We start from the raw sequence: 11,611 nt of genomic DNA, 5'->3' as shown, positions 1-11,611 counted from the left end.
AGGCTGATGAGCCATGCTCCTGAGCCATCATTTTCTACACCTTTCCACAATGCAGAAGATGTTATTCTGCTTTATTACAGAGGGGAAACTGACACTGGAGTTGATTAGAAATAAATTTGGTGGGGAAATGACACGGTTGCCATGGCAATTGTGGGCCAAGCTGGTGCTGGCAGGTGGGATGGGGGAGCCAGGGGCTGCTCCACATCCTGAGGATGGGCTGCCAAAGCCATATCTAGGGAATGGGGGAGAGCTGCAGGTAGTCTGCTCCTAAACCAGGCCTCTATGAAATGACAAAAAAAAGTCTAACCCCACCACTCCAGGAGAACTGAGCATTTCAGACAAGGTAATTTAAATTTACTTCATAATTTATTAGTTTTCACATCGCTGTATGCAATAAATTATAGCCAATATAATATTAACATTGTCATAAAATATTGCCATGAAGTAAGTACTCATCTAATAGTGGCTGTCACCTACACAGAGAAGAACTGTAGTTATTATATTTAGATTTTTAGTGTTAGTGGTAAGTGAACATAATATTAAGGAACTTCACAGTAAATTCAGGGAAATCTGTCATTATTATTGCTTCTGTGCAAACGACTTTTCCTGCGCACAAGGAAAGGCACAGCTGTGCAGAGTTAATGCATTCCCGGACGGCTGAACTCACTGCACCACGCTGCCTTGGGGGCATTTCACAGATTCTGACCCTGACCAGTAGCTGGGAGGTCTCCAGAGCCCCCCACCACCACGTAAGCAGGGCTCAGGCTGAAGAGGCAAAGCAAGTCTGTGAGCACCAAGTCCATCAGGATGGTGGGGCTTCCCCCAGCTCAGTCCCATGGCTGCCCAGAGGAGCAAATCTGCCCCAGCTGGGAGCTGCTCTCTCTCTGTCTCTGAGAGCCTCTGGCCACCAGGCTGCTGGCCACAGTGATGTGCTGTGGGCACTGGTCCTGCTGGCCACACCAGAGATGCTGTGGGCACAGATGCTGCTGGTCACACCACAGCTGCTGGCCACAATGATGTGCCATGGGCACTGGTCCTGCTGGTCACACCAGTGCTGCTGTGGGCACTGATGCTGCTGTCCATACCAATGTGCCATGGGCACCGATCAGGCTGCTGGCCACATCAATGTGCCATGGGCACTGATGCTGCTGTGGGCACTGATCAGGTTGCTGGACCCACCAGTGTGCCATGGGCACTGGTCCTGCTGACCACACCAGTCCTGCTGGTCACACCAGTGCTGCTGTGGGCACTGATGCTGCTGTCCACACCAATGTGCCATGGGCACTGGTCCTGCTGGTCACACCAGTGTGCCATGGGCACTGGTCCTGCTGCCCGCAGTGATGCCGCTGCTGGCTCATGGTTTGCAGTGGAGCTGAAGCCCCTGCATGGACTGTCAGCTCCCCAGGCCCACGGGGCAGCCGAGCATGCTAGGAGCTCTCAAACAGTCCCGTCACAAAGTTCTCCATTCCTGCTCCCTCCGCCAGCCAGCTCAGTGAACTTTGATGGAGTATTTCCGAAACGTCAGGAACTGCAGCAGCTTGTCTTTCCTCCTCTGCTTTAGCGCCATCAGCGCCCTGGTTTTTTCCTCCATGTCCTGGTCGGTGGCGAGGATTATCTTGGCTCTCTCCTCCGCCTTCTTGTCGCCGGAGTTTCTGAAGAGTTTCTGCAGGGACGCCTCGTTGATGCTCTCGAAGATGTTGGCCGCGGCTTTCTTGCGCAGCGCGGTGTCGAAGCGGTACCCGTGGAGCGAGGGGCTCACCCGCAGGGACGTGGACATGGCTGCGGTGCTGGAGCTCGTCTTTGCTCTCATGGAAGCTCTGCCGGCTCTGTCCTGAGCTCTGCTGCCTGCAGGAGTGGTATTTAAAGGCAGGCTGGAGGAAAAGCCGGAGGGCTCCGGTTACAGCGCTGAGATCACGATGATGTCAACACCCAACAGTCGCAGGCAAAGTTTAACATTTAAGTTGCCAACTTTGCTGTCGGACGAGATGAAAAGTCCTCTCTGCTGCTGGAAATCTTCTTCTTCTTCTGGAAATGTTGGGGGTTTTTGACCCACCACAGAATAGACTTCTGGAAATGTTCTCCTTCTTCTGGAAGTGTTGGGAGTTCTTGACCCATCACAGAACAGGCTTCTGGAAGTCTTCTGGAAATATAGGGGGTTTTTGTCCATCACCGATCAGGCTTTAGGAAATCTTCTTCTGGAAGTTTTGGGGGGTTTTGACCCACTACAGAACAGGCTTCTAAAAATGTTCTTCTTTTGGAAATGTTGGGGTTTTTTGACCCATCACAGAACAGGCTGTGGGACTGAGCCAGCACAGACTAAACTCCAGTGCTGCCCTTGCTGCATGTGAAAAGCACTGTGTGCACAATGGATCAAATCAGAAATGAGTAAAACTCCAGGTGAGAAGTGCTGCAGTGCTAGCAAGAGGCTGCAGCCTGTGTAAACAGCCGAGAACTTGGCTCTGTCTCCGCTGCCAGCACTGCAAACCTGCTCCTGTCTGGGCATGGGCTCCTTTCTGCTGCCTCCCAGCAGATCCAACTCATCTTTAGTGCACACAGAGCTGCAGTTTCTGACTGACAATGTTGTCCCAAAGGCAGATGATCCATAAAATCCTCTGAGACGACTTCCGTGGTTGTTACGCCCTCAGCTGCACATGGCAATGGCCTCAGGGGGAACAAGAAATCTCAGTTTGCTGCCCTGCTCCTGCCTCCAGTGTCCTTTTGCTTAAATTTCATGCTCATTATTGCTGGAAAGAAAACTCACCTCTGCTCCACAAGGCTTTCCATACCACCCTTGGTCAATGACAAGCCCTTGGGCTGGGAGGACTCTCCCTTAGTCATACAGGTCAGTTTTGGCTCCTGTGAGGAGCAGGGAGCTGCACTCAATGTCCCTTTGGGTCCCTTCTCACTCGAGGGGCACTGTGGGCAGGGCACAGCTGCCAGCAAGGGGCTGCTCTGCCCACCAGGGCTCCTGTTGGCCTCACACACCTGGATTGAGCGCAATCCAGCCTGGCCCAGAATAGCTGAGGGTTCAAAAGTCGCTTAAGGCCAGGAGCCAGAGATAAGTGTATTTTGGTTAATGTTTTAAAGCAGCCGGATGCTGCAGAAGCTCTGTTTGGTAAACTAGAGGTTTGTTTGCTGTGGCTACTGACCCTGTTACTCATCCTGAAAGGCTCCAGGAACAGCCTCTGCCCCCATCCCACTCAGACCAGGGGTTTCCCTGTTTTACCAGAGAGCTGTGGAAATTACCTCTGACCACACTGAAAACAGATCCAAGGAAACATCACCCAGCTGCTTTTTATTCCACATTCCCTTTAAAACCTCAGCTCCTTTGGATGGAGGGAAGGGATGTGTCTGAGCCACACACAGGGGATATGTCTGTGCCTCTCTGGCACTCAGCAGGAGCAGTGAGGAGCTGAGCATACCTGAAGGTTTTGTGTAGATGTTTGTGCTGGCTCAGAATGGAGAAGGGGATTACCTGTGACTTGCTGGTCACCAGGTGAATTGGCATGGGGCATTCAGAAACTGAGACTCAGAATATCCTGTGATACCTGAGAGATGTAACAGATAGATATGGATGATATAGATATATATATAGATATATAGATATAGATATGTGTAGATGTATAGATGTATAGATGTATAGATGATGTATAGATATATAGATACATAGATGTATAGATATAGATATAGATATATTGATATATAGATATATAGATATATAGATATATAGATATATAGATATATAGATATATAGATATATAGATATATAGATATATAGGGCAGGTTGCTCCTGAGCCCTAGAATGACTGGCAAACCCAGCTCCAGCCAGGCTCAGATCAATTCCAGCTGGCCAGAACTTGCCAGGCTTCTTTCCTTAGGACAAGGAGTGGCCTCATTTCAGTGTCTGGCCACTTTCCTACCTGGGACTTGGGACTTGGTGCTGCTGGGCACAGCCTGAAACAGCCCTGAACCCTGCGTGCCCATTTCCTGCCAGGATATGGGTTTCCTCAGTGCTGCCAGGACTTTGCTCTGGCATGAGCTCTCTCTGCACGTGCCATCGCTTCCTGTGGTTCTGTCACTGTGTGAGTTACTTTTTACAAGTTTTTCACAATTCCTTTTGTGTTGTGCTGGATGTTCTGTGCTTCAGTGTGTAAACAACAGCTTTGCAAGTCCCTGGGATTCTTCTCCCACCAGCCAGACGTGCAGCCTCTCACCTTGCCACGAATTGGTGAGGCCAATTCGTCAGCTGCTTGTTCAACATTTGCAGGGCTGATAAATCCACCCTGAAAATAGAACAGTTTTGGTGTGGCTGCCTGGAAAAGATCTCATGGTTTGTAGGCTGGGCTAGCATGAAATGTGATGGGGGAGCAGAAAGAAGCAGGGCCACATGTGCTGCCCAACCCTTCCTGCTCAGAAAGGGGTAAATCTGCCCAAAACATGTGCCTGGATGAAATGCTCAAAGGACAGGACAGATAACGCAGTGTCAGGGTACCTGGGGTAAAATTCAGTGCCAGGAGATCAGCCAAGATGTTGTGGGCTGAAGAAAACAAATCCTTTTTTTGTCCTCTGGTTAAAACACAAGAGCTGAGGCAGGTTCACGTGCGCTTTGTTTTCACCACTCCCACTGCACATGGAATCACTCTGCAGGTATTTGCAGAGATGTGGCTGACAGCATAAATTAGCAATATCTGGGGAAGATACAAGCTCAGAAAAGTATCTGCCATGGAAACCGAGACTAAAGCTGATGCTTTAGGAGTAAGACATCAAAAAGCTGCCAAGATCAAGCACGCGTTCCTTGTGAGCTCATCTCACACAGAGCACTAACAAATGTCTTTGCCCCTTCAAGCTTCTCTGCCCACTTTGTATAAATTTAGTTGTGCTTGGCTCTGACAGAGCGATGAAGCATGCCTCGTCTGTTTTTTTCCAGTAATTCTTGTTTATATGGGTGTTTTAATACTGCTTTCCCAGTAATGCCTAGGAGGAATTATTCATGTGTTGGATTGGAGAGCAACTTCAGAGAAGATGTGATTTCTATCATCGCTCTCCTGCTATTCTTGTGTAATTGCTTTGTGAGACGCAAACGCTCCATTTCACCCGTTAATGGGAGGATTAATTCCCATGCCCACCGTCTGCAGAGAGGCACAGCCACATCTCTAATTGTGCTCTGCTTCTCCTGCCGGCCTGACGGGCTCGGGGTGCTTTGGATGGGGCGGTTTTGCTGCCAGGAAAGCCCCGGGACTGAGCAGGAAGCTGGGGCAGCCACAAACTCCTGCAGAGAGCTGGCTTTGCCTTCATGTAACCTCCAAAAGCACTCCAAAGAAGGTAATCCGGGATGCCTGGCAGCTCCCTGGGGCATGTTTTGCATAGCTTTCCCTCCTCTGGCTGCTGCCAAAGCCTGCACGGTCTGGAGCATCCATTTGGGGTCAGAGGATGCAGCAGCCCCCGTGGAGCATCCGTGCTGCTCACAACTTCCCAGGCACGGGGCATTGAGAAACTGAGACTCAGAATATTCTGTGATATGTAACAGATAGATATAGATTATATACATATATTAGATAGACATATATAATAAATATTATATATTATTATATATAGAGATATAATAGATATTATATCTATTTATATCTATCTATATATCTGTAATATATAGATAGATATAGACAGATATATAGATATATAGATAGATATAAATATATAAATAGATATAAATATAGCTATAGCTGTAGCTAGATATTGATATAGTTATAGATGTAGATAAATATCATAGATATAGATAGATATATAGATAGATATAGATTAGATATAGATAGATATAGATATAGACGATATAGATATAGATATAGATATAGATATAGATATAGATATAGATATAGATATAGATATAGATAGATATGGGTAAAGATAGGTAGATATTTGCTTTGTCTTCAGGCCATTCAGTGAAAACCTAGCAATGGGAAATGTCCAGGAACCTCCAGCCATCTCTGCTTTTCCCATCCCTTCCCTGGCTTGGAGCTCTGGCTCCTCACAGCCTTCACAGCTGCCATCAGCCCTTGTCAGGAGCCACAAATGCCACTGGCTGCCGGGAAAGGGCTCTGAGATGGGAAGGTTTCCGAGATGCAGTGCTTGCAGACAGCTGTGGGATGGCTCTAAGGTCAAGGAGGAGCTGGTTCATTGTGTAGCTCTTGGAACCCAAATTCCTAGGAGGTTGTCAGACACCCAGCTCATGCGAATGGCAGTGCTGCCCTGGCTCCAACCTGCCCACAGCCTCTCTGCACTGGGACCTGTGTGCCTCTGGGACTTGTGTGCCACTGCGACCCCACCTGAGATTTCTGTTTGTTTGGCCGTTGCTTGGGTTTTCCTGTGGTTGTTCTATCTTTAATAGAACATCTGGGAGCACTTGTGCAAATCTCACGGCAGGACACCGTACCCTTTGCTCAGGAAACCCCAAGAGTTTAACTTGGCCATCTGTGCTCCTTGTGACTGCTCTTGTGGTCCCCATTTCAGAGATATGGGACAGGGCAGGTACTTATCCCCAGGTCAGAGGTTCAGGGTAAGGAGGGTCTTTTAAGGGCACTTCTGTTGCAGTTCAGTTGCTGGGAAGTCCAGATATATCTCAGACTATCCTCACACAGCTCCCTGGCCTGAAAACAGGAAAAACCTACTGGTTTGCAGACAACAGAAGGCATGATGGCACAATTAAATTCCATCAGAAAATATTTTAATAGGGTTAAAAATAAGGAGAATTTTTTTCTAAGTAACCTAGTTAAATTCCATCAGAAAATATTTTAATAGGGGAAAAATTAGGGAGAATTTTTTTCTAAGTGAAGGGAATGCAGCCCCAGAAGTGTGCAGAGCAGCCCTGTCCTGCTCTGGCCCAGGGAATGGCTGGAGCTGGCTGAGCCAAGCATTGCTCTGTGCAGGGAGACCATATAAGAGTAAAGCCTGTGGTGTTACTGATAATGAATGTCTCCTCATTTCTCATAAATTCCCTGCTAAATGTACGATCACCAAGTTAATAATGCAGTGCAGGGCATGACGGATGGCCAGTTACAGTAAGTAAATCATGTCTGGGAAGAAACAGAAGAGAAACAGAAACTTCTGGCACTTTTACCAGGCAGGACCCCTTGGGAGAAGCCCTGAATGCATTAAAGAAGAGCTGAGGACACATCTGGGACTGCAGGCTCTGGAGATGCAAGAGCTTGCTGTGTAAGGAAGCCACAGAGTGATTCTCTTGGTGCTTGAGACTTCTGAAATCCATCTTGCAAAGAGAAACTCTGGCTGTGGTGCTCCCCACATGTCATGGGAGATCATTCCTGAAATATGGTGGTGAATTGCCATCCAGAGCATTGTCACAAAAAGAACAGCCTGGTCTGTGGGGGTGCAGGTGGGCAACACCCAGGGGTGTGCAACAGAGAATTTAAGGGGGAAAACTCCATCATGTGCCAGCAGGACCAAACCCCTGGGATGGCACCAGCACCGTGGGATGGCACCAACCCATGGGATGGCACCAGCACCATGGGATGGCACCAACCCCATGGGATGGCACTAACCTCATGGGATGGCACCAACCCCATGGGATGGCACCAGCACCATGGGATGGCACCAACCCCATGGGATGGCACCAGCACCATGGGATGGCACCAACCCCATGGGATGGCACCAGTCCTTCATGTCCTGCTGTTCCCCTAGGAGCCAAGGAAAGCAGTTGAATATCCCTGATATTCCATCCCTGAATACACTGATGACTTCAGCATCTTCCTGCCGGCTCAGGAATGAAAGTTTGGACTTTGGAGCACGAACAACCTTTTCTTTCTGTGCCCGGTTTCCTGTTTGATCTTCCTGCAGGTCCCGAGGAGCCGTGGCTGCAGAGGGGCTCAGCAGAGCCGTCTCCAGCTGTCAGACACTTCATTGTCTCTGCCTCGGGGACGGGCCCACGGAAATCCTGCCGTGGGGCAGGGCTGGGGGCTGGCCCGGGTCTGGCCCGGGTCATTGTCACAGCGCCTTGCACACGCTCGGCGCCGCCGTGCCCGCTGCTGGGGCTGCGATCTCTGCCCAGCCCTTCCTGTGCTGCAGGAGAGGTGGCAGACAGGATGTGCCTCGGTGCCTTTGTGCTGCTCTGTTGTATTGCAGTAAATAGTTTTTACGCTGCTCCTCCTTCTGGGGGGCTGCAGTGTCCCCCAAAGCCCCCATGGCCATTGTACATCAAAGGTGACTCCGACAAAGGGGAGAGAATGATGCCTCTGACTCCATCATCAGAAGGCAAATTAATTACTTTATTATATTATACACTTTATTATATGCTTTATTATATACTTTTATTATACTTTATTATCAGACACCCCAGGCTGTCTGATGGCCGCAATACAGGGGGAAACGGGAACTATGGGGAGAACAGAGGACATTAAACTACAACAACATAACTATACATCACTAAAGCTTTTATTAATATTCACACAACAGTTATCTTTTGATTGTGAGAGCCAATCATCCCATTATCCATCTGTTACATTAAGGGTGGGCTGGGGTACCTGGGGAGGGCTGTGGCTGTGCAGAGGGGATCCTGGGCTAGCAGGGGACACCAAAGGCTCTGTCTGGGGCCTGGCTGCCCTCTGTGCAATATTTGAAACCCTGCAAGCAGCCCAGGCTGGGAAACATTGGCCTTATGTTGAAAGAGCTGAGCCAGGTCCAAGGTCAGAGGCACAGCCTTGTTGAGCAGTGTTCAGTTTTCAGTTCCTTAATTCTGTGTCAAAGCAAAAGGGGATGGGGCAGAGGGAGCTCCTGACCTGGCTGTGTTTTGGGGAGGAATGGCTGAGGTTTGTGCAGCTGAATAATGCTGGGAGAAGAATACCAGGAAGGGAAGGGAAGGAGGGGAAGAGCAAAGCTGCATCTGTGGAGATTGATCAGGGATTTATCAGAGATTTATCAATGCTGTGCTGATTGTCTGGGAGATGAGCCTGGCACTGCAGAGTCATCAGCCTTATAGCTCATTTCTCCACTAACAAAGGAGTTTCTGGGAGAGAACAGATGGTGTTTGGCTCCTACCACCATCTCTGGTGGCCCAGCAACTTTGCTTTGAAGCTGCTAGAAAAGCAATTTCTGTGATCCCCTTCCCATCCCTGTGGCAGTGCCTGAGCCACAGGGGCTGCTGGCTGCATTTGGGGTATTTTGGGGCATTTTTTGCATGCTGCAGGAGGATGGGAGCTGCTCCAGAGCTGCCATTCAGGTTTGTGGCTGTCCCCAAGGCCACTGCAGCTGTTAGGGCAGGGAAGTGAACTTTTGCCAGTGCTGTTTTCCACAGAAATCTGCCTCAGCTGCTCACGTCAGCCCTGCTCAAAGAGCAGCTCAGGGCTGTAAAGCCTATCTGTGGGACAGGCAAGGCTGGCAGCTCCAGGCACCAGAGCAGAGCTGCCTGCCACAGGTTTGAGCTGGGCAGAACCAGAGCAGGGAGGCTCCCAGGAGCCCTGAATCACCTGTGGGGTGAAATAAACAGGGCAGGAGACGTTTTCTCCTTTATTAAAAGTGATCAGCTCAAGGTTGAGAAGCTTGATGCGTCTGTGGTTTGCTGTCTCCACTCCCAAGGTGACTCAGAAAAGGAGGAATGTGCAGCTTTGTCCACTAAAGGGCAGAGCTGGGGGTCCCATCCTCACTAGAGCAATGGATAAAACCCTGTGTTACAACTTTTGAGTTTTCTAGGGTTGGGGTCTTGGTTCCAGCTGAGGTCTCTGCTCAGGGCAAGGGGCAACAAAGGTTCCCAGCATCTCTGCAGGCTCAGTACTCTGTTCCTCACATCCACACATCACTCTGATCTCTTAATTCTGTGTTGGCTCGTTGTTTTTGGGGTCTTTTCAGTAAGTTTGGTGGGGTTCCTTCCCATGGCATGCTGGTTCTGAGGTTATTTTGCATTCTCTCTGATGCACCCCTGTCCCCTCCTCTCACCGTCCATCAACTTAGCCCCAGGCAGGGCCTTACTGATACAAAAGGAGCAATTAATGAAATGGTGATAACAATAACAGGTAGAACTTCATTTTGGCAGCAACTGGTTTAACTGGTTCTGCAACTCTTTTTTTCCCAAAAAAAATTGGCAGATGTTTTTACTTATGACATGGGGCAGCTCAGGACAGCTCAGAGTGCTTCCGCTCGTGTCCTGGACCAGCCCCAGTGGTGCCATGTCACAGACATCTTTTTATGAAAACCCTTTCTTAGGATTTTTTCTTCCTGAGAAGCTGAGAAGCCTCAGGAACAAAATGTAAACAATGGTTATCTGCTGCTGTGAAATGCAACAGGTAGATTCGTGATTAGTCTGGTGTAGATGTTTAGATTTAGCGACCAGTCACAGCAGAGCAGGCTCTCTCTCTCTCTGTCTGAGCCAGCTGCCTTTGTTATCATTATTTTCTTTTCTATTCTTAGCTGAGCCGGCCTTCTGAAATGAAGCTTTTCCTTCTATTCTTTTAGTATAGTTATAATGTAATATATATATCATAAAATAATAAATCAAACCTTCTGAAATGTAGAGTCAACATTCTCGTCTCTTCCCTCATCCAAGAACCCCTGTGACCACTGTCACAGTGCCACAAGCAGCGGCCTGCTGCCAGCCCCTGCTCCCAGAGGTGTTTAACTCTCCCAGAAATGCCTTCTAGATGTTTCCCCACAGCCACAGTCACGGTTTCAGTGAGTGATGCCTTGTTTACATGGGAGCCTTGTCTTTGTTCTCCAGATCTGCCCTTGACTCGCTGTCAGGCGTCAGTGTGCAGGGGCTTCAGGCTGTCTGCTGGGTTATTTATGCAGCAGTTCAGATAAAAAAGAACCCATTTAGAGCTGCCAGTAGATTTGAGTTCTGGGAGGGAGGGGAGGGAAGGGGAGAGGGGTGATGCTGTATGGCAAGCTGTGTAGTTCGTCTAGCAGGGTCTGGATAAGCAGAGAAGTGCTGATGGTGAGCCTGGGGTCTGAGCCCTCGGTGGTTCAGGGTTGAGAAGCCCAGCCAGCAGTTTGTGCTCTGGAGTTGTTGGCATCAGCCTGGGAGAAATAAATCTGGTTTGACTTGGTGTCTGCCTCATGGAGAGAATCTGCCCATCACAAGGGTCTGTGTGAGACTGAGGGAGGCTGTAGGGTCAGGAGACAGATGGGGAGCCCTCACCACTGTGATGGGGACCAAAAAACTAAAATAAAAGCTGTGGTGTGTCAGTAAACAGTGCTGAGTGTGACGTCAGGTCACTGAGGCCGTGAGCTCATGTCCAGCACTCTCTGTGCACAGAGCTGAGTCAGTTCCGGCCACGGTGAGCTCTGTGCAAGGAGCATTTTCCAATTCTGTTCAGGGAAATCTTACAGAGAAAGTAAACAGATGTCTGACCCCAAACTCTGCCCTTCTTCAGGCCTCTGTGATCAGCTGGGGAAGGGGGTGCTGGTGCAGCAAAGGGGATCCTCACCCCAAGGTGCTCCCAATGCTGAGTTTGGCAGGCACTTGGTGAACACCAAGCTGCTGGTTCGGCAGATTAACTGGGAAAGAGAAAGGAATAACAGCCTGGCCAAATGCCCCTGGGCTGGTGGGATGGTGCCCTGACTTCTGGGACATTGTCCTGACCCTCAGGGGTGCTGTCCTGATGTGCCCCATCTG

The 11,611-nt window shown here is 49.3% G+C and overlaps 1 protein-coding gene across 1 annotated transcript; it reads right to left on the bottom strand.

Moving 5' to 3' along the window:
- Positions 1-347: 347 nt before the first annotated feature.
- TCIM (transcriptional and immune response regulator) lies at positions 348-2,233 on the bottom strand. The gene has a single exon (XM_005495925.4). The coding sequence runs from the start codon at positions 1,808-1,810 to the stop codon at positions 1,490-1,492; it is 321 nt and encodes a 106-aa protein (XP_005495982.1). The 5' UTR covers positions 1,811-2,233; the 3' UTR covers positions 348-1,489.
- Between the last annotated feature and the right edge of the window lie 9,378 nt (positions 2,234-11,611).

The sequence above is a fragment of the Zonotrichia albicollis genome, chromosome 26, assembly GCF_047830755.1.
Source record: "Zonotrichia albicollis isolate bZonAlb1 chromosome 26, bZonAlb1.hap1, whole genome shotgun sequence".
Lineage (NCBI taxonomy): Eukaryota > Metazoa > Chordata > Aves > Passeriformes > Passerellidae > Zonotrichia > Zonotrichia albicollis.
This window is presented reverse-complemented; position numbering and strand designations above follow the sequence as displayed.

Excerpts from the sequence above, each read along its gene's own strand:
- TCIM (XM_005495925.4), bottom strand. The coding sequence starts at position 1,810 with ATGAGAGCAAAGACGAGCTCCAGCACCGCAGCCATGTCCACGTCCCTG.